This window comes from Ambystoma mexicanum, chromosome 4p (genome assembly GCF_040938575.1).
Source record: "Ambystoma mexicanum isolate Mex_15411 chromosome 4p, UKY_AmexF1_1, whole genome shotgun sequence".
Lineage (NCBI taxonomy): Eukaryota > Metazoa > Chordata > Amphibia > Caudata > Ambystomatidae > Ambystoma > Ambystoma mexicanum.
Genome location: NC_090927.1, coordinates 151,804,574 through 151,828,386, shown reverse-complemented (window position 1 = coordinate 151,828,386; position 23,813 = coordinate 151,804,574). Strand labels below are relative to the sequence as shown.

Below are 23,813 nucleotides of genomic sequence, written 5' to 3'. Positions count from 1 at the left end.
CCCTCACCCCCCTCTTCCTCCCCCCCCAACTCCCACACACACCCTCACCCCCCTTCACCTCCCCACACAACAACCCCGCAATAGTCCCATCAGTGCAACATAGGCCACATGTGTGTGGCAGTATGGTCAATGTGCACTCCCAGAGCCAGGGGGATCCATGTCGTGGCGGCGCAATGTACGCAGTGACCGACGGACAGGGCTGGTCTGCGTGGAGGAGCTTTGGGAGGGTGGTTCCTCCCACTGGGGCTGTGGTCTGGGGGGTGCTGCCTCCAGGGCATCTGCGATCCGGCCCAGCACCTCACAGAGCCGGTTTGTGCTCGCAGTGATCACCTCGCCCAGAGCCTGGAGGTCATTGTGCCACTCCAACCTTGATTCGCGGTTGTCCCAGATGAACTCCTCAATCAGGCCCGTGAGGTGCTGGGAGCGCACTGCATCCATGGCCGATGTGGCCGATGTGCTTGGCAGGCTTGGTATTGAGCCTGCAGCCCTTTCGGGACTTTCTGCAGGGGAAGTGGATCCAGGACAGGCAGGTGGTACTCCTTGGCCTGTGAGCCCTGGGGTGTCACTATCCCCGGAGTCGGTGTGCCACCTGGCTGTATGATGGAGTGTCTGGGCTATGTCCAATGTCATTGGGGTCCTCCACGTTGGCCACGGAAATTGATGTGGGGCTGTATGGCACATCGAGGAGGCACATGGCAGCATTCTCCCCTGCCACACTGGACTCCTCAGAGTGCACCGTGGGGCATGTGTCCGGCGGCACTGCAGGCATGGGTAGGGGTGCGGGTGGGGGTTGTGCACCCTCCATGGGGGTTGCTGGAGCAGGTGGTGTTGCATGTGTTTTCTTCCTGCTTGAGGGTATACGGTGTTCCCTGGCTCTGCCCCTGGAGATACTGGCCCGGGTGGCTTCCTGGTCCTCAATTTCATGCCCGCTGCCTGTGGGGGGGAAGAGTGAGACGGCATGAGCAATGATTTGGGGGTCAGCATTTCTTCAAGCCTATGGTATCACAATGAGATTGCAGCATTTTGTTGACATTTGGGTGGTGAGTGGGACAGTGATCTGGGCGTGGATGGAAAATGCATGCAGATGTCTGGGTCACTCATGTTGGCGGAGTACTGTGGTGACTCACATTGACAGCCTCTTTGTGTGGTATGGCCAATATGGGTTGCAGCCTTGCACCTGACATCAGCCTGGGTCCCACTTGTTCCGGCATGATTTCATTGGGGGGGTTTCCCAAACATGATGTGACAGCTTGCCCAGTCCTTGGCGGTGACTTACATTAGGAATGCATTTACTGTCTTGACTCATGACACTCACCTCCATCAGCGGATGACGGAGCACCGCACTCCATTTCGCCAACCCCTTCTAGGGCTTCTGTGCCCATCATGTCCGCACACATTTCCTCCCAGGGCATCATTTTGATGGGAGAAGCTGGGCCTCCTCCTGTCTCCAGGGCCTGACTTCGGTTAACCGATAGGATGGCCCGCACCCTGAGACGGAGGTCATCCCACCGTTTCCTGCAGTCCTTCGTGGTGCGGGGGGTGTTTCCTACGGCGCTCACCCTCTGTGCAACCAAGTCCCAGATCTCCTTCTTCCTGACGACGGTGGGCCTACGCATGTCACTGCTGAATACTATCTCTGCATGTTCGGGCAGAGTGTCCACCAGTACCTGGAGCTCGTCCTGTGTAAAGCGCTCCTTCCTTATGCGGGCGGCACCCTTTTTCAGTGCTTTCGGCATGATGCTGGTCTCTAATGGCTATTTTTCCGATCCAAATATGCCTCCGGGTCCTGTATGAAGAGGATGGCAATGGATTGTGTTTTTAAAGATGGCCGCCGCGCTCCTTCCCGTTCCTGTGCAATGACGTAATTTCCGTATCCGTTAATTAGCGGTGACCGTAATTTACGGTATCCGTAAATTACGGTCACCGCTAACTACGGACGGCGAAGCTTCGATGGCGATGTTGTTAAGAACGTCTCGCTTCATGCCGGTAAGGGGTTTAACGGGCCCTTTAGCGGTATGCCGCTAGGGAATTTACCGGCATGGCGGAAAGCTCGTGCCCGCGAGGTCGGAATAGCCTGTAAATAGCGGCGTGGTACCAGATCGGACTCGCTCTTTCCGCCATGCCGGTAAAAACCAATACTTACCTCCAACCTCGGAATGACCCCCTATGTATTGTAAAAATAAAGGATTTATTTAAATACAGGTAGGCCCAGATAAATCTAGGGGTTAAGTAAGTACTAACACATTATATGAAATCACAATATAAAACAAAACACTATACTTGAAAGTACACAGACCCAAGTATAGACCTTATTTGGAACACCTAACAGGGAAGTCAAAACCTTGTTATACACATTTAGTATAGGTCAAGCCTATTATTTGGGAGTTATAGACCAATGGTTACTTTTAGATTACTTTTGGTGATACAAGGACAGTAGGCCCTTCCAGTTGTACAGTGACTCTTGGAACAAATCACATAAACAGTCAACTGGACAATATACTTTTGGTGAATAGTGAAACACTTATTCTAGGTGCAGTAAAAACCTATAACTACTTTTGTCATAACACACAGTTATACCAGGTGAGTAAAACCTAAGGATGTAATATACAATTACAGATGCTTTGGAAATCAGGGAACCCCAGATTGAGGTAAGCAATAACTCTGGTAACGTGTTTTGGATGGCACACAGCTAACACAAGGTAAGTAAAACCCACATACTTTAACTTCACAGTGAAGGGGAAAGTAAAACCCAATGTCACACTTTACTGAATAGTTATTCTAGGTAGGCAACAACCTAATGTAGACTTATTAAGGACAGGCTAGCAGCAAGTCAGGGGAAGCAAGACCCAGTTGGGAGACACTCATACAGTTACCCTAACAGGACTAACCTGGTGATACCAACAGTTGGAGGACACTCATACAATTACCCTTCAGGAATAATCTGGTGAAACCAACACATTACTTTTGTAAAGAGGCACAACCTAATCACAGGAGAGTAAAATACCTTCACATCTACTTTCATTTAGACTGGCAAAACAGTGGCTAAGGAAGGAAAGATGTTAACGATACATTTAAGAATAGTGCATCACACATTCAAGATCAGTAAGAACTTTTGTAACTGTTCACTCTGAGAATTACAGTTACCCACCAACTCTTTACAAGTAAGTAAAACACTTGATTTCTTTTCTAGGCAGAAGTCCCAATCCCTTCAAAGTCTTTCCCTTAGAGCATGAGTGTTCTCAGTGGCAGAAGGGGGGTCACTAGGACTAGTGACCAACAGGCAATGTTAGAATAAGTTCTTTAGTAGCAAATGTCAGAGTTCCTTAGGAAAACTGGGCAAACAGGTGAGTACTTTACTTCTAGGGTTAGAAGAGGGTCCAGGGGCTTCACAGAAGACACCCCAGCAGGATTCTAGCATTGGGACTGGGTGCATTCGATGAGGGACCTCCCAATCACAGAAAACACCCCAGGACTGCACAGAAATCCCAACAGGCTTAAGGTACGTATATACCCAAGCCAACACAGTACCTCAGCAATGAAGAAGAGATTGCAGCAGGAGAACTTCAGGGATTGCAGCCAAATACCCGGTCAGTTGATTCCTTGTCCTGGAGACTGAACACAAGACCTCAGAAGGGACTTTGCAGCAGGGATCGATGAAGAAGGCTCTAGGCCAGATTTCTCTTGTGGCTGAATGCGGTTCTGTAGTTTTGGCGCCTTTTCAAGGAGCACAGAAGAAGACAGAAAATCGCGGTTGAATTCTCGTCATTTAAAAGGTCCAGCACTCTTCTGGGGGGACTTTTTGGACTCGATTTGTGTCTCTGGAAATACACCAGGATGTCCGCGAAGTTTCAGCGAGATTCGGAATTCGGAAGACCATGCAGCGCACAGTGGCTGGAGGTCCCAGGGTATTGGGGTATTGCAAGAACGCAAGGTTGCAGCAACCCGTGGGATTGCTCAAAATGCAGGTCGTCTTGAGTCTAGTGGGTCTCACCAGGCTCTGGGTTCGGGTCGTCGTTTTCGGAGACCCCAGGTCGATTGGAAGGAAGGGCTGCAGCAGGCTCCGGTTACACAGCAGGCTCTCCGGTCGCTTAAAATCATTCTTGCCGCTTTTCCTTCGACATCCTCTTCGGTTTTCTGTTCCAGTGGTCGACATGACATCTACTTCCAGGTTTCCAGTATTTGTCAGGAACTACAACACAACCTCTGCATTCTCTCCCCGCATTTTACAAGAAAGGGGCGTCTTATTGTCCAATCAGGACAGCCAGCCCCCCACTGGGATTTGGCCCAGTTGAAGGAAGGCATAAGACAAAAGAGGGGGAAGTTTTGGACTCCTCCCCCACTTCCTGTGCTTACAGACTGACTGGAGCCTGGCGGGGTGTCCAGGGGACTCCCGCCAAAAACAAAACTCAAACAAAGGAATTTCCCACCCTGGATGTCAGGGGAAGGAACAAGAAACGACAAGAAACACTAAAATGGCAGAAAAAGAAGACAGGAGCCATTTTGGTAAAGGTAAAGGTGCACCAAATTAGTAAAAGGTATCACTGCCACCAGCCATTAAAGGTAAGCTTGTCACTGTAACAGAATTGTTACAGTTTAAATGTGAAAGGGGATACATTGTATCTCCCCAGGACTCCACATAAGGTGGGGTGTGCTGGTTTCACAGAATAAAATGTAAAAGGGATCCAAAGTTCCTTTCAACCCATGGGAACTGTAGTTCACTCAAGGTTAGCACAAGAAAGTTAAATGCGGAGCCTCTAGGGCAACCCAGCAACAACAGGCACTTATTGCCAATAAGTTGTTAGACATGATAACTTTAAAAAGACACTATGGAGAGTCTTAAAAATGACACCCATAAAAAGAGTTAAAGATGAAGTGAGTGTGGAAAAAGGTTCCTACTCACTGAGGTATTAATGAAAAATATCCCACTAGAAAAGCAAAAAGTTCTGGAGTTGAACCAGGAAAGGAAGATTTACCAGCTCTGTGGAAATCTTACCTAACAGCAGTAGCTTCATTATAAGCCTGTGGTTGTAAAAATACCTTAGCAGTGAAAACTAACATTAACTCCACACTTTTATTTTGGCTGGCTTGGCTATAGGCACAGTCTGTTTCAAAACCCACCGCTGCCACCAGTGTGATGAATTGGATTCTGATATGGAGGAGTACAAGGATGAGTACGGGTAAAATGGCCCACTCAGCCCTCGCACCTCTACAAACCAAAACACAACACAATTGTAAAGGTAAAACAGACAGTTAAGAGATATACCTCCTTTGCCTTTTGTGGTAATGTAACCCGAGCGAAGGCTATGCTCTTAAGAGTGATGTGATGGTGAACCAGTAGTGACTCAAACAGCACAGTATCACAGTCCACAATAAAGGGAATGTCCAATCAAGGTTCTATATATACTTTAATCCAACACGCCATCTGAAGTAGAACAAATAGAACACACTGTACAAAAACTCCCCCCAAAGGAAGAACAGAAAAGATGCAACAAACTGGAGAAAGTAGCACTCTGAACATAGTTGCCGGGGTGGTAGTTAAATCACTAACTACAAAAAGGATATATCTTGGATAAAACCAGGAGCAATCGTAACATAACAAGTCTCTATGGCCCAAGTGGACCGAGGGGGCAGTTCAAAGTCAACAGTACGTGGTTCAGTTCTTGGTGGGTTGACAGAGTTAGACCCGGTGTCAAATGTAGATGCGAGTGGCTTGAGCTTTGTTCAGCACGTTGGATCATGTGGGAGTGGGTAGGGGGCAGGTCTTCCTTATGTCCTGGATGGCTCCTTCTTTACCTCACGATGAGGGCTTTGGAAAGCACCACTTTCTTAAAGGAAAGTGTGGAGGGTCAGAGGAATGACAGAGGGCATCATTACAAGTGTGGCTTTACAGAAACAAGGGTGCCAGTAAGCTTACTGGCACCCTTGTTTCCGGACCGCCATGGGAATGGGGAGTTACAAAATCCGGCGCATGACTTCCCGCACCACCGGGACTTGCAATGTCCTGGTGGCATCGGGAAGTCAGGCGCCGGATTCAGTGTTATGGGTTGGCGGCAACCCACCGGTCGCACCGGTGGGTTACTGCCAACCTCGTTATGAAGCCCAGAGACTACGTTCAACCATGTTACTGATTTTATTTAACTTAAAAGGGAAAGTAAAGTAACTCCTCACTATCCTTAATATAGGTGTTTTCCCTACCTAACCAAAACTAACTCAGGTGCTTGTCAGTCATCAGTGAGTGTCCAAAATAATGACTGCCCTCTGTCCAACTCTAATCTGCTCGGTCCCTAACACTATTGAAAAAGGACGAAGGTACAGGAGACTCCCTTCTCCTGTACTCTTCCTGTACTCTGCTGTTCAGCAATGGTTACTTTAAAAGTCAATCTTTAAGTAGTTCCTGGTCACTACTTTAATCAGTTCACAAAGTTCCAAAATAGGGTTTCCCAATATTTTGCACTTGACTTTAACCCTTGGCTTTTCCTTCCTGGAAGGCTTTTCCTCCCCCCCTTGGCACAGGGCACTCTTAATGCTTTCCTGGTTTCCTGTCCAGTTTCTCAACTTTTTTTCAACAACACTCTCCTGGCTGGGTGGGTAAACGACACTCTTGATAAACTTCTCAGTTTCTTGACACATCCTCTTGGTATTAAAATATAAAGGTTTCTTCCAAAAAGATTCTCACTAGGTTTATACTCTCCACTGTCACTGGGACGAGTATGATTATGCCAGTGGTGATTCTCACTTAATTCTTCTACTTCAGCATTACTGGGACGAGCATGCTTGAACCAGTAATGATTTACATTGAGATTCCACTTCTCTGGATCACTGTGTCAAGTATGATTGAGCCAGTGATATGCCTTACTTAATTTTCCTACTTCAATATTACTGGTATGAGTATGATTGGACCAGTAATAACTCACTTGACTTTAACTCTTAACATTCACTGTGACAAGTAGGATTCTGACACTCGTTATCTTGGTAATCCCTCCTGGGTCTCTTGCCGTCCCTGTTACTTTTTGTTCTGGGGCTTGGTGTCACCGTGCCTGTTTGCAAGATGAAAATCTTCTTCCTCTTGTCAGGACGGCTTCCTTATTCTCTCCAACTCTTTTGTTTCCTGGGCATCCGCTCCGCTCACAACTACTTTGCTCCTTATGGTTTCTCTCTCTCTGGTCTCTCCTGCTGCCAGCTCACTCGGTGCTTCCCTTGCTCGCCAGCTGGTTGCCTCCCTCGGCACGCAAGACTTCCCGGTTACGCTCAGGTCTCATCACAACGCTGATTTATATCTCCGGTGCTTCTCTCTCTCTTATCCAGCTTTTCCAGTCTATGGCACTCTCGACCAAGTAGTAAAGTATAAGCCACTTGACTTTGACTTTTTCACCTGGTTTTTGAAAAAATGATTAAACCAGTTATTAAATGAAGACTGTCCTGATGAAAGTGGCCTGATTAACACCAGTGCCACTGAAACCGGTCGACGGTGGTTGCTACATACAGAAGGTACAATTTGGCACAATTTGGCCTACCGTGTTCCTTCAGCAACCTTTTTACTTTTCTCACACTCCGCCAAGCTAACTCATCACAGGACGGGGAGTGGGGATTGGTTTGTCTTTGTGTGTTTTTGTGTCTTTTTTTAACCCAAGTCCACCAGGGTTAAACAGACAGTCCAATGGTTACTATATAACCCTTTGGATGTCTGGATCTTTGACCGTGGACGTTCTTTTTTTAACATTCTTTTCTCTTCCAAGTACATTCACAACAAAAGGAAGAGTGTGGTTCAGGACGAACAAGGCTGAATGTATTATAAACATAATTTGACAGTTAATCGCTTTGGTTTCTTTTACTGTCTCTATTATATAAGCGGCACACCAGTGCCACCTAGTATTGACTTTAGACCAGGCAGGGATAGTTAAAAAAATCTCTTTCCTTTCTGTCTTTCATCACAGCCTTGTTCACCATCCCTGACCACAGAGGTCTCTTGGATTTATCATGGTGCTGTAACCTAAATGTGATACAGATGTGTTTTGCCCTATGTTTGTGTTAAAACTACTGTTAAAGTTAGGGCATCTCCCTGTTAACTTGTAACCTATGCCCCCCGCCCCCTGGTTGGTTAATACTTCTCTCTCTCTGCCCAATGTCCCTTCTTTTCTTTTTATTACACTTTACTGAGCTCTCCCCAGCAGAGGATTATAGTCCCCTTTTCCTTTCTGTCGAATGCTCTCAATCACTTGTATATTCTTCCTCACAATATTGTCAACCCTAGACAGATGAGTGATCAGTATTACTCCTTCACTCTTCTTCTTCACAGTATTCTCCATTCCAGACAGGTGAGTAATTGGTATTACTCCTTCACTCTCCTTCTTCAGAGTATTGATGCCAGATAGTTCTACAGGTTGGCTCAGGGGCTTTAAGACACAATAACAAACAGTGGTTTGATATTCTTGGCCCTTCTGAAGCCTGGGTGTTATTGTTGGTCCATGAGTGAGTGTCTCTCGGTGAGGTCCCACTTGCCTCTACCCCTAGGGAGGGTATCGCGTAGCGTGCTCACCTCCCTAGCCTCACAAGGAAAGGCTCCCCCCTTGGCAGAAGTGACTGAATCCTGTGATTTGTCACAACGTCAGGTGAGTTCTTCAGAGCGAATCTGCGGCCTTAAGGGATCCAAGAGGATCTGAAAGAATCTGAAGAAGGGGTGGGTCTTTTAAAAGGCTAAAGTCCCCAGGTGATTGGATTAAAGGTAGCCTGCTTTAGTGGACCAATGCCTGCTCTTGAATGGAGTGGACTTTGCATTTCTGATGTCACACCCAAAGTGCTTTGCTCTAGAGGAAGTGCAGGGGACAGGAAAGGGAGAGAGACAGAGAGAAACAAAATGGTGGAAGTCTCCTTCCATTGATCAGAGCACTCCTGCCTATCATAATCCCACCCTCTTTCCTTCGCACTAAGAACAAAGGCCTCTAGAGATGCAGCACCTTGGCATGAGGCTACTCCTTTTGAATGGGTGTGCTCCTTTGAGGTCTGGGCCCAGGACAACTGCCTGATGTGCAGCTGTCTCGGGACAGAGGATGTTACCTGCCCTGACAAAGAGATCAAAGAGGAGGCCCGGCCCTCCAGGTTCCTGTCCTGCCATCTGGCGGGCTCTGGCATGGGCTCCCTCCTTCCCACAGTCTAGATACTATGACCCCAGAAGCCTGACGCACAGCACGTAGCTCTTTTGTGTGTAACCTTTTGTGCCTTGGCTTCTGGGGCCTTAGATAATATGCAATGTTTACTTAATGCATGCACAGGGTGTAAAATACATTTCTGAAGTCAACGAAACACTGAGAATGCTTACTTTTTCAAAATGTTCAGTGCTGAATGTGGTTATTTGCTGTTTATTACCTCTTTAATTACTGTAATGGCATTCAATTGTTGTTGAGGTGACAAGATAGCAGCATATTTCTGGACCCTGAACAAAACTGGTATCTGACAGGCACTCAATTAATCAGAAATGTAAATGCTCTGTCAAGATAGATATGTGTGAATGCTGGCCCTACAGAAGGTTACTTGTCATCATACCCTGCGACTGGGCTGTAGGTCCATGCCTGCTGAATTGAATTGAAGGGAGGTTAGGAGTGGGGGAAAACGATCCATAAGCAGTCATCCTTATTGATGTTTCCTAGCAGTATATGAGGGGACTGGCCACAATTAATTTCTTGTGTTTGTATGGGAGAGAGTGGAACCAGAAACACATATTGACAAGCAATCACAGACAGCACACACAAGATGACACACAGAAAAGATAACAACCCCTCTCTCTCATTCACACACAAACACACACGCACACACTCACACGCAGTTAGACTGGATGAGAACCACAGAATCACCCAGACACGCACACATGAAGGCCATGAGTCAAGAGAGTATGCTGGATCGTTTTGCTGGGATACAGGGGTGATGTTGCTTTTGTGCAGCTGTCAGGTTTAGCTGTTTGCACACAGAGTGGACCTTCTGACAGGCTTTGGGAATATCAGTGCTGTGTTGATGTTCTCTATCATTGCCTGTGCAAGTGATGTATCCAGCCAGCTATGGCTGGTGCCAAAGTGTGGGCGCCAACATGGATGACGTGGGAATAGGTATGCAAAGGCCCTGCTGCTGCATTAAAGCATGCAGCCTAGAGACCAGAAGTAAGATGTAGTCAAAGCTGGAGCTCATGCAAGTGGCATCTATGTGGGTAAGGCAGAACTTCTTTGTGCTTGCATACTGTAAGGAAGGCATGGTGTCAACAGTAAGACAGACACAAGTGACCACAGTTCAAGGGTGTTTATTGAACTTCAACAATGGTGTGATAAACGCCTATCTAATCCTAAATCTACAGATGGGAGCTAGCTATGACCATCAAATAATAATAACGCAGTCCTAGTGGAGTGGAGTCAAAGTAAAAGGGATTATACTAATAAAAACGATTGCCACTTCTTACCGTTAAATACAAATAGTGTTGGGTAGTGTTCATGAAAAAGAAAGAAGTGTTCACAAAATGATATGTCAGAATGTTCAGGCCATTGGCCTCACTTCCCCACGTTTTCAGCACGGGACAAAGTGGTTAACTCGAGCAAAGCACACACTCTGGATTCTACGGCACAAGGATACAGTTCCATTACCAGCATCAGGGCCTTCTGTGCCCAAGTCTCTTTACTTATCAAAGTCTCTTGATTCAGAGGGCCTGATGTACCAAAACAAAACACAAAGTTCCTTTCCTCTTATAAGTACTCAATTCAAGTGATTCACCCTGAATCCCCCCTCAGCTCGGCTCAGATCCCTCTTTATATCACAACCGTTACTGTGGATCCCCTACTTCTGGGCTCAGATCCCCCTTTTTACAATGTTCACAGAATATTCTTTCTTGGGTGACTCACGGTTCACCCTCAGATCCTTCCTCTTACACAATAGTCTCCCACAGCCAGGCTTGGGCCAATTTCAGTTTGCATTAAATTCCTTTTCCTCAGTTGCCAACCAGTTGGATACCTAACAGAGACCTTCGAATGAGCACCCACGTGGCGCCGGGCCACTCTGACTACGGTATCTTTCTTGGCCTCCAAAGTTCAGTCACTCTTCTGATTTTCAATTATATTTGTGTTGCTCATTACATACTTTTCACACATAGTTCTCTTTAGATTTCTTCATACAATGTTGTTGCTTGCACCTGGTTCTAACACAGGCTGGTCTGGAATCAGTCTCTCTGACTCACCGGCTGTGCTGTCTTTACTGGCGCTGCTTTGTTGTGGGAGCCAAGGACAGTACCACAACGGCAACCGTTCCTCCCCGCCTTGGTTATCGATGCGGGAGAGCCCCGGCTACCTCCGACACAAAATGCAGGTTTCTTCAGCTTTAGTCCCCGGTCTAAGTATTCTTATTTCCCAAGGTTCATGAAAGTAACGGTCTTAAAAGGTCAAAGGCACTTCCCTCCGTTCAACCCTCTCCGGTCTCGCCGTCTTTCTCCTCGTATTAAACTGCCATCTTGTAACTGCTGCTTCCTCGTGTGCTTTGCCTTACTCAGAGTGTGCTTTCGTGCTCCACCTTTTATCCGTGTGGGGAGATGTGATGGAAGTCAGGTGTGAGTAATGATCAGTAATTGCCTGACCTTGCCTGATCATTGTATTGGGACATGTCAGGTATACAGCTCTGGTGTTAGTCCGTTTTAGCTCTGGTGTTAGTCTGTTTTCGCTCACGGTGAGCTGTCCGTGAGAAAGTGTTTATGTCGGAAATGGAGGATGGGGGAGTTCCTAAGTATTCCGGGCTGACGTGCGATCTAAAAATGTGAATAAAATTTAAAAAAATAATAATAATCCTACCTGATAGAAAGGGGAAGAGGTGTTACAGGGAAGGGGATACTGTGTCTCACCATCCGGTGTCCCACTCCCACTTCCCGAAGACTCCCCATCCAGGTGATCCTCCCGCACTGGTCCACCCCCAGGAACTGGATCCAATAGCGATGGCCGTGTCCTGGCCACCTGGATGACAGATCCCCAGGGACTAGCGGGCGAGATACCTTCAGGTTTCTCACAATACCCAAAGTTGCAGAGGCTAGCAGGAAGTCACTGTTAGGCAGAATCCTGTGCAATGCCCTTAGGGACCACTACACACAATTAAGACCACAGGTGGCAATACAAGTTTTACCTTTGGTACAAGCCTGTACTACTATGTCAGAGTGGTAGCAGTGGCAGAGAAGCCAGGCTTATCTCAAGAGTATATGAGCAGTATCAGAGATTACACAAAGGGACCATAATTACTTTGACTCAAGCAAACATTGACTCAAGGTTTCAGGTAGAAAAATATAAGTACATTTATTTTTAAACCATTCGTTATAAACACAACACTTCTATTAAAGTTAAAAACAAAACCACACGTCGAATATACTACAACTAACCAATTCACTTTGTACAGTATGTCTCAAGGTAAGTACCCTGTGTTTGAATGAACCGGGGTTATGAACAAAACACGTTACCGTGAATACGATTGCGATCACTTTTTGACTGTTCGGTCTACTAAATAAACGCGTATCCTCGACATGAAATGCTACCGGGGCAAAAACACATTTAGCACCTGAGATACTCAGAGGGAGATGGAGGCAAAAATCACAGGCAATATTTTGGTTAGGCAGACAGAATCGAGAAACACTCATAGACAAGAGTTCAAAAGTCAAAGGGCCGGAGCCAGGGTCAAGTGACACCGGGGGCCTGTTGCCGAAGATCACACAGTCAGATAGTTCACAATTCAACATAGCCAAGAGTACTTCGATATTGTCAATGTTCGGAAGCAAAGGTTATAAGAAGGAGGGAAGACAAGCCTTGGAAATGAAGAAAAGGGGTTCACCCAGTTTCCTCAAGCAGAACACAGTACCTTATTCCAATGGTGCAGCTGGTGCCCTGGCAGTTGTTCCTGTTGGTTTCCCGCAGACCCACGATTCCTGGAGCTTTGTTTTGAAGGAGGACGTCTTAAGGGGGTCTGCACCACACAGGGATGAAGCCAGCAGCAGCGACAACGAATGAAAGGTGCGCTCCTTAAAAACAGGAGAGGCTCTTCAAATGGCTATCCGGACCACTACAGCTGTGTGCAGCGATTTCGACCAAAGAAGAGGATCCTCTGGCTGTGGAAGATGAGCTGGTTATACCCACCAGGCTCAAGGGAAGAAGACTCCGGACTGGATCTCCTCTTAGTCGTTGAAGGGTAGATAGCTCAGGACTGCAGCAGGGCTCAACCGGGATGGGGTAGTTGCAGCAGCCGTTCTTCTCTCCACTTCTCTTCGGTTCCTTGTAGTTCCAGTGGCGACTCTCTGACTTTTAGCCCAAGAGACCTGCCTTTTATGTGCAAAACCCCCATTCACACAGCCTGGCTGTCAATCACCCAGCAGGGGGGTTGTCCAGCCCGTTGAACCACCGTGGCCAATCAAGACGAAGTGTGACTTGGGTTTCCTAGGATACCCTCTGCAGGGGGTGACTACACCCCTCCCTCACATTCAGCCCACCTAGACACCCAGGCGCCTTGAGGAGGGCTTCTAGGTAGCAGCCCGCCAAAAGACAGTGAACAAAGAAGGCAAACCTAGTTTGCTGCGCAAAGTAAAACACAAGAAGGAGTTTAACAAAAAGAAATGGCGAATAAACCGCACCGGAGCCAAACGAAAAAGGATTTGGTCAAGCGGGTTTAAGTTTGAGGCTAACACAATAGCCTACAATGTTACCACGGTTATATAAGATAACCGTGGTAGAAATTTAGGGTAGATACCACTGCCACCAGCCATGTCTAAATGTTAAAAGAGCGTAACAATGCTCTAGGAGGTACAGATAAAAAGAGTTAAGAGTTAACCCTTCCAGTACTCCATGTAAGACGGGGTGTACTGGATCTGTGGTTAGTTTTGACTAAGTAAAGTTAATGGTAACTTTACCCTTTTCTGGGGGCAGTAGTCACCTCAGAAATGGAGTCGGTGGGAAGTCTGAACGACAACCCTGTGCCACTGCACAGAAGGTGCTGTGTGACACACACAAAAGAAGGGGGCTACTGAAGTGGTGTACTCCAGAGCCCACAATCACAAAAACAGGTAAAAACACATAGCAAAATACAAGTAAGAGTGGTGAAAAGCTCACACTCTTACCAAGTGGAAAAGAAACAACTCCAGAGATCCAGCAAAGCTGCTGAGGGACTCACTAGGTAAGGGAAAATAGCCATGAAATGAGAATTCTCCCTAACAGTCACTCCCACACACCATGCCCCCCTACATTTTAAAATAGTTTATCAAAACACTGGCCCACTCCAATGACATAACCATAACCTAACATGAAAGTTCTCTAATATAACATCACAACACTGTAGCACAGCATAATGCAGCTCAGCATAGCATCACAGTACAACACAATACAGTGCCTCCCATAAGATAAAGAGATCCCATAACATCACATCCCTACTGCATATTCATTCCATCCTGGTAACTCCAAAGGGGCTTGGAGTTGTACACTCAATGTTGCAGCTCCCGCAGACCGCCCGCAGGTCCTTGTAGCAGTTAGGTTGTTGGACTGTGCGCCCCACGTTAACTAGCTGTGAAAATCATTTCAAGTAAATAAATAGTTTAGCCAGGATCAAACAATGTGTGCAACTAGGAAGCTGTATTTATGATCAAGATACCCTAATTCCAGAGAATGTAACCACTGGACTGCAGACTCTAGGCCCGCGCCGGGATTTATCATTAGTAGACCTGCCCAGATGACTTGAGTACACATCGTCTGTAGTATATCTGTTAAGGGCTTTCACAAATTTAAGGATTCTGTTGATACATGCAGCTATTTTACAGAAAGACATTGGGTCTCACTAAGAGTACGGTGGTGTAGTATAAATGTCATTAATTCTGTTACCGCAACGCCGTACTATAGGTTTGCTGGTAAAATGGAGAATTTTCCTCCAGCAAAACCTTACTGCCAAAACATGGCAAAATTGGCAAAATTACCGCCAGCATTAATTCTGCCAAAATTCCCATTGAGTCCAGAAATGAAGTGTTATACCACCTACCACCACTTATAGTCCTGCAGTAAATCCACAGGACCAAGTGGCGGTAACAGTAATTCCGTTTGGTGATATTTTGGTGGATTTATTACTGAACTACTGCCAAACTCATAATGAGGCCCATTGTATATGGCAGAGATGCTGGGGGCACACAGGCAGCATGAATGTGTTTTACAGTGGCACTGCTGGCAAATATTGTGGGTGCAGCATAAAACATTTATTTATTTTAACATTTATACAAGCGTGCAAAGCCTATGGGTATCTAGGCGCTTGTTACATGGGTGCAGAAGTTGCAGAAAACAGGGGGAACAGGTAAAAGGGGCACATTAGTTGAATAGGTGGGGTTTAAGCTTTTTTCTGAAGATGTTGCAGGATGGGTCATTATGCAACAGGGGTGGGAGATCATTTCAGAGGACGGCAGCCTGGATAGGGAAGCTGGCAACTTTTGCGCTTGAATCTCGGGATGAGGAGTTGGTGCGTGTGGGCCTTGCCGGGGAGTGTTTCTTGATTTCTGAGTGAGGTAGGCTGGGGCCTCATTAGACAGGCACCAGTGGGCAATGGACAGGATCTTGAACGTGATTCGGTCCTTAACTGGGAGCCAGTGGGCAGATTTCCTGGCTTCTGAGATTTGGTCAAATTTGCCCATGGGCTACCTTGAGCCGGTTCTTGGTTGAGAAAAAGGGCTTGCTTGAATTAAGGAGCTTGGTGGCGTAGCCAGAAGACGAAGCAATGTGATTGACCTGTCGTGACATACTTAGACATGAATCTAGGTACACGCCGAGAGTTTTTATTGAAGTGGTGATTGGGATGGTGCGGCTTTCAACTGTGAAGACTTTTTTAGGCATGGCTGAGTTTAGACAGGTGGGCCAACGATGAGCAGCTCTGTTTTTTTCGTCGATGAGACAGAGGCTGTGGATAGTTTTGTAGAATGTGTTCACTTTATGAGTGTCCTGGTGGTGGTCGTCAGAGAGGGGGGATGAGAATGTGCGTGTCATCATCGTAATTGGTGTACAAAAATTCGAGATTGTCAGACAGCGGCTTGGTGTACACATTGTACAGTGTGGGGGGGAACCACGAACCTTGGGGTACTCCGCAGGATATGGGCATGGGATGAGCAGCAGCATCACCTGCGAAGTCGCGCAAAGTTCTATTCGCCTGAAAAGAGGCCATCCATTTAGCAGCGTTAGGCGAGAAGTAGGCTGACAACATTTTAGAAATGTTTAATGTTGTGGATGTGTCAATACAGTGTTTTATGCAAAGTTATTAATTTACATTTTTGTAAAGGATTTCTTTTAACCAAAAGCAAAGGTTTATGGTGATGGCAATGTGAATATGGGAACAATACACATGCACTCTTGTTAGTATGGTGTTCCGTTGCTGATCATACTGTGAACGGATCTTTTCTCTTTTTTCAGTAGAAAATGTTGCACTGGGTGGTCGTGCAACTATGTCAAGCAGCCATTCGAGTGCAAGTGTGGGTTACATTGGACATGCCACCAACGCCATCGATGGGAATCAAAATTCAAATTTTCATAAGGGATCCTGCACTCATACAGAAAGAGAAATGTCTCCTTGGTGGAGGGTTGATTTAAGAACACCCCATAAGATTCAGTATGTGACCATTACAAACACAGTATCTGAACCACAACGGATGAACGGAGCGGAACTCCTCATTGGTAACTCCTTGGCAAATAATGGCAACAACAATCCCAGGTAACGACAAAAATGTCACTTAAGCTTGTCCTTAAAAAGTATTTTACAGACAATATAAGAGTGCAATTGCGAGCATACATTTTAGAAAAAAATAAGTTACCTTTAAATTAAGACTTTGCAAGTAACCCCAGTCATTTGAAGGTTGTAGAGCACTTATCTAATTTCACCACCTGCTTCTCAGTTGTGCACCTTCATTTGATTCACAGTTTAACTAATTTGTGAAAGCAAAACTATTCCATGTTATATGACTATCAGAAATCCACTAGTGTGGGGGTGTGTGTGAGATGAAGTTGCATTATTGTGGTTGAAGAATTGGGTGTGAGGGACTCTAGAGGTTTGGAAAGACCACCTGCGACACAATGCCAAACCAGAGAAATGGTATATCGAGGAACCCCCAGGGTCTCTCCCCCACTCCCTAGCCTCTGTTATCAGGCCACCTGCATGCTCTGTGAGTTTGAGAGGTGCTTGAAAAGTAATTACCTCCATGCACGAACGAAGATAAGAGATGTGCACAAGCAAGCATCCCGGAGAGTTGATTGGGAGGGCCAACTTTCCCCATGTGCGCAGGTGTCGCAGAGTATATAGATGCTACAAACAGATCAGAAGGAGAGGATGCCACACACGCAGAATAAAGGACGCCTTGGCAGAATCGGGTGGCAACTGTGACAGGATAGTTCTAAAAAAGGTGGGCCCACAGTTTACAGCATCAGCCCATGGAGCCATGGTCAGCTTAACAAATGCCTGAAAATAAAACACCAAACATGGATTGGGCCGGGGCTTAGCAAGGATAATCAATCTAAAGGTTATGCTTATAAACCACACTCCACTGATGCCATCATTCATATACTCACAAGAAGACACTGTTTAAAAAGGTGCCAGCCTCAGCCCTTGGTGATTAGAGATAGATTGGCAGCATAAAAGAGAGTGAGCAAGCAGTAAGGAAGTGAGATAAGGGAAAGGAAGGCATTGAAGGAAGGCAAGATAAGGATGACGAAGTAATGAGAGAAAAGGATTGTGTGAGAGGAGGCCCTGAGGAAAAAACATTTAGGACAGAGGAATGAGAAAAGTGGAAGGAAGCCTGAGGTGGAAAGTAAAGTCCCCATTTGAAATCCAGTATTGGCCAAGAGGCTGGAATGAGTGTCAAGGGATGGAAGGTCGACCCATGGGGCCAGAGCTGTGGGAAAGCCAGGGTACCAAGGCTAGCACAGCCAAACATTGTGTGTACCGAAGGACAGAGACTAGCAGAGCCAAAACTCAAAGAAACCAACATGTATCAAGTAGGTAGGACAGGCTAGCCAGGACAATAATCCAGAGTTTAAAATCTAGCCAATTGAAAATGGCATCTGCAATTATTCCAAAATGATGTGTGAGGACTGTAGAATTAGAACTGCAGCGTGGCTATTTAGTGTTGGGGACACACCACTGTATCCATGTGAACCGAAGTTTGTATTTGTATTAAGTTTATATAGCTTTACAATATAACAACAAGAATACATAGCATATATAAACCAGAAGCATATTTGCAATCATGAGACAAGCCTTTAAAAAACAGTAAGTAGAACAATTTTCCTAGGATAAAGAACGATGAAGGAGGGTGGAGGAGAGAGGGGGAGATAAGGGAGGAGATGGAATAAGATAGAATTTCAAATGAGCAAGGGAAGTGTGAGAGGGGGGTGAGGGAAAAGTGAAAGGGAAGTGAAGAAGAAAATCAGGACGGGGAAAGGAGAAGAGATTTTAAGGAGGCACGGAAGGAGGAGTAGGAGGTAATGGAGCAGATAGAGAGGGGGAGTTCCAGTGTAGGGGGGCAAAGATACATCAAGTTAACAATACATAAATCGTAGCCCGCACTGTTCAATAACATATAAATGCTAAGACATTCAATTTTAGTCAAAATCAAGATAATGGCATTAATTAGTAGAGTGACATAAGGAAACGTATTGGCTTATGTAGAGGTGCAGATATTTTTTAATGCCTTTAATAATGCCTTACCTTCTTCAGAGTATGTTGATCTCTCTCCTGTAGTACTTCTCAATTAAAAGTCTCCAGTCTTTAAATTGTGATAAACAATAAAACAGTGCAAGCTACTATTGTGCCTACCAATCCTGCAACCCCGATTTGGTATAACTAGAAGCCCAAACAACACAAACAAATTTTCAGTCAAGTGTGTAAACAATTACTCACAAGAGGGATACGTAGTATATCCTTCCTGTTGAAATCATATTATGACCCCCTCCGAAAAAACACGTTAAACTTAAAAAAATATTGTCCAAATCACCACACCCACTTACAACTATGTATGAAAAATAAGGTCAAATAAAGCATATAAATAATAATGTTCCCCCTTATGCTTTCTCACTAGATAATTACCACAAGGATAATTGCCAAATGGACCTGGAAAGCTGCACATTTCGGTAGTAGTAGGACATCTCTGAACTCGCTCTGATCTTAGATCTGTGTGAACAAGAAATTCTCTACTTTTAGAACTCTGTCTGAATGCACATAATGTTTTCTGTAATTTTGATGGTCCTGACTTCAAGATGCAAGATCCCCACATTTTTCAGGATTATACTTTTTATTTTATTAGAAAGGTTTTAATACATATTCACACATACTATGCAATCAGAATGAGTGTTTCTTTTGGGCTGTTTCAATAGTGCCTCACGATTATTACTTGAGGGCCGTTTGAAACATTTTCACACCAATTCCTTTGGGTAGTTTCTTTCTTGTAGTTTCTTCATAATGACTTTGGCATGTCCAACACATTTTTCTTTTTCACTACTATTTGGTGGTAATCTGAAGAAATGTCCGTAAGGTAAATTATCGTTGAGGAATCATGGTTGGATTCGTGATAATCAAGTAGAGAGTTTTTTTGTCATTGGTTTTGAGTAAGGACATACCTAATTGTACCTTCTTTTACATAGATACAAATATCTGCAAATTCTACTGATCTTGACAAAATGAGAGGTAAACATCAATGATGGATTTCTAGTGTTAATTAATCTATAAACTCATGGGCGTTTTCAGTAGAGCCATCCCAGCAAATCTGAAAATCGTCAGTGTAGCACTTCCATTGTAGTACATGTTGAAAACATGTATTATCTACACATATTTTTGAATGTCTCATCGTAGAAGTCATCAATGTTAGGGGTGACTAGGAACCACATAAAAGAACCTCTTATCTGATGATAAAGTTGTTTTTCAAATCGTTAGACATTTTTTGTCAAGTCTGTTCAGTACACCAAATAATGTATTCACTCACATACTTCTCTATTAAGTCCCTGATGGGAGGCTTCTAGAGTGTGTTAAATTACGTCCATAGCCTTTTCTTGTCTGATGCATGTTGAAGGCCAGCCCCCAAATGCTCACACCAGAAAAAATACAACCTGCTAGGCCCAATAAACTCTTGCAAGGATAGCAAGTTTAATTTCTACAAAATAGATGTGCCAGCAAAGGACTCTGCCACCAAGGAACGTTCTGAGCAAAAAGGGTGCAAGCAGAAACTTAAAAGGGGACACAGCGTCATTCATATACAAAACAACCCATGCAGCTGGTTGGTGCGACCCTATACATGGTCAGCCTACTCCATTGGGGACACCAGGCCATTGGTTCCAGCCCCGCCCGCCCATGTTCCATCACGTGGGGTCGGCTGGGCTCATCGTCTCCAGGGAACCAAGGTCAAAGAATCAATTAGATACAATTTCTAACAATACTACTCTATCATTATACAGGGCACCTCGCATGAGCCAGAGGGCTGCCTGCGCGCTTTATAAATGCAAATAAATAAATAAATGAACATAGGCTGATACAGGGAGATTCTTGAGGTCGCTCTGACCCACACACATTTCACTCAACCCAGTCGCGTCGTCCGGCTTCCAAGGCTTCCACCCTCACTTTTTAACTATAATTTATCCCTCCCTGTACCTCGCATTACAAATCATGTCATTATAAAATAAAGGTAGGGTGGCCATTCTCTTAGATCTTTTATGGCTGAGTGGGTTATGGTCTGTGGTCTGGGGTCAGCTGGTATCTTCGGAATTCAGGGATCTTGGGACTGGGGAAGTTGTAGGGGCTATAACTCGTAAATTGGCTGGGTGGGGGTTGGAGGCCTGCTCTGGCCTGTTTGTGATAACACGTGCACCGAGGCGCCTAGCACTGTCTCGTGGCCCTGCAGGGCACATTCTTTCTCGGGATAAACATATTGACAACAGTTTTAGAACCTAGGGGGGTTTCTGTGGAAGTTGGCAGTGTGGGCCTCTCTCATCAATGCTTGGGCCTGTTCAGATTTCCCCTTCAGACTCGAAATAATACTGCATGGCCGTGCAGGCCCCATGCTTCGATTCTGGCTACAAAAATGTCACATCTATATTTAGTATAATATTATCATTGTGTAGGGGCCCTTAGAACTCCCCCCGGTGTATCACAGGTCTTCCAATGGGACTCGCCCTACCCTAAAGCGCCTTCCGGGGGTGGAATGGGGCCATTCCCTTCCCAAAATTGTATATAATGATTCAATGCTTCATGTTATTAATCACTTTTGATTCATCAGATGGAATGCCTTCGGTCATATTGTTGTCTTTCTTATATAATCTCATACTAGGAATAATCTTTTCAGAAACATATCTTCAAATTTAGACAAGGGTTCCTGGGGAGTTCTGGGAATGCTTATGTATTTTTGGAAGAGTATACAAAATTGCTGTTCTGGGGTTGGGTTGTACAAGAAAATACGCTTCCTGATTAGAGAGCCTACCATTGTGTACCTCCTGGTGTAGTCATTATTTTATCATTATACAAAGTTCTGCGGTTGAATCTCTTAGTTGTCATATACATTCTGTTATCTCCACAATCCATCCCCGGCCTTTGTCAAAAAAAACATTTTTCCAGTCAAGTATTAGATCTTTTAAACTGTCTTCCTCCTCTTTTCCAATTTCTTTGTCCATGCCAATTGCCGGATCCCACTGGAGCATTTCAAGAGCCCAGAGCTGCATCTTGTCCAGCGTTTATGGTATCACGTCCAGAGCTGTAGGAGGTTCCTCTAAATCTCACTTTGTGATTACTTTACTGATACTGTGAAAGATCGGGTTTGTATTTCTTATCTGTACATGGGAAGGATATAGATGGTTGAGATTCTTTTTTTAAACCCTTGATCCTATCAGCAGTAGTAAATGTTTTGAATTCTTATCTCTTTTTCTGTTTCTTCCAAGTGTTTCAAAAATTCTGCCAAAGGAAATCATTTTTGTACATCTTCGTCACAAACCTTTAATGTATTTATTACCAGCTGGGTCAACTTCAGTGACTGTACCTATAATTAACATTTGTATATCTATTTTATTTGATTTGTATAGCACTTTTGACAAAAAACAGCTCAATCACAGTTCGTAATACAACTCCCTGCCACACTTATGTGCTATTTGCCCCCATTTTATTCTACAAATAATATTATCAAGGAATAATCTTGGTTCATTCTCATCTATAAGACCTTGCGCTAATGCCTTATTACGTAACTATTCCAACATGATTAAACCATTCAGTTCTGTTCTAATGAGGTGTTCAAGTAGAAGTGTGATCTCATCCCAACCCAAAGAGGATTTACTTGGTTCGTGCTCTCCTTCTGTGGCTAAAATAGAAACCCTGGACGATAGTCCCTCCACATATTCTGCAGAGGATCTAAGGCAACTGTCGGCATTCACAACGAGTAGTGGATGTGTAATGTGGTAGCTTTCTTGCTGAAAGGTCCGAATTCGTTACAGGAAACCCTTCACGACCTACTGGCTGTTACAATAAACACAGCAACTGGAAGGAAAGCCCAATTATACTGAACATAATTGAATGGTGAATACTAACTATACCAAACAAACACAAGAAAACGTCAGTCAAAAGTGTAAACAATTACACATAACAGGGATACTTAGTATGAAAACATCTTCTGAAACCCCCAAAAACATGTTAAACTAAATTGTGTACAAAAAATATTTTATATTCTTAATCACATATATATAGGGGGTGTCTTAAAACAACTGTGTTCACATCACCACCTAAACGCTAAATGTGCAATTCATTTACAACCATTCATGAAAAACAAGGTACTATTAAGCATATAAATAAACCTGTACTCTCTAATATTAAATAACCTAGTGCGACATGTTTAGCCCACAGTGGAGAATAAAGAACACTTGGCAGCAAGAGTGGGAGAGACCAAGTGAAGACAAGGATAGGCTAGTCAGTAATAGGAGGGGTTATTGCCATTCAACCAATAAAGGCCCCCACTTCTCACAAAGTCAGTTCTATACTTGTTCTTTTCACTTAAGGTTCCAATTAGTGCCCCCTCCCAATTGCTTCACAGTACTGGTCCTAAATTCATAGGCACCTCTTTCAGGCGGTAGTTGGAGCGTGTCAGGCTTGTGGTATGGATTTCAGCGGGTTCGCGTAAGCAGGTTCTGTTTGCTGAGAGTAGCTGCATGTTCGGGTTCACAGTGCAGTTTCTAAAGGTTCAGGCTCCTGGATCAGTTTCTGAAGGTGCCGTTTCTTGGGGTCTCAAGAGGAAGTTTTGGTCTTCAGATTTACAGACACGGTAAGGAGATCTGTTTTCAAGTACACCAAGTGCATGGTGGTAGGAAATGCAACCTTTTCTAACAATGGAATCCACATGGCCACCAAGATTCCCACATCTCAAGCCATTTTAGTGTCTTTGTCTCCAAGAATCTAATAGACGATTCCAGGGTCCACCTCAGACCTTTCTGTTGTTTATGAGGCCTTCAATTTCCCTGAGCTGGTCACTGATGACCAGTGCTGATGATCAGGGTCATCCCAGTTCCCTCCCAGTAAGAGGGTTTCTACACCTCTATCCACCAGTTATAACTTGCTTGAAGGTCATGACACAGTGCAAGATGATGCAGAGCTTACGTCATTAGGGACACCCTGTGGAAAAATGATAATGTGCTTGCAACCTGACCCACAGATCTGTGTATTTAAAAACAGTGGCATGCACCTTCTTTCCACTTTTCTGGATTCAGGTGTCCAGGAGTGCTTTTCTCAGGTCAGCAGCGTACCTCAATATTTGTCAAGTGCTAAATAAACTTCGGTAAAAAAGC

The 23,813-nt window shown here is 44.9% G+C and overlaps 1 protein-coding gene across 1 annotated transcript in view; it reads left to right on the top strand.

Annotated features, from left to right (window-relative positions):
* The window catches only part of LOC138452555 (fucolectin-4-like), a 69,407-nt gene that overhangs the window by 23,005 nt on the left and 22,589 nt on the right, over positions 1-23,813 (top strand). Inside the window, exon 3 of the mRNA XM_069604996.1 lies at positions 16,428-16,725. Within this exon, the coding sequence (XP_069461097.1) occupies positions 16,428-16,725 (298 nt within the window). The remainder of the gene's footprint in view (positions 1-16,427; positions 16,726-23,813) is intronic.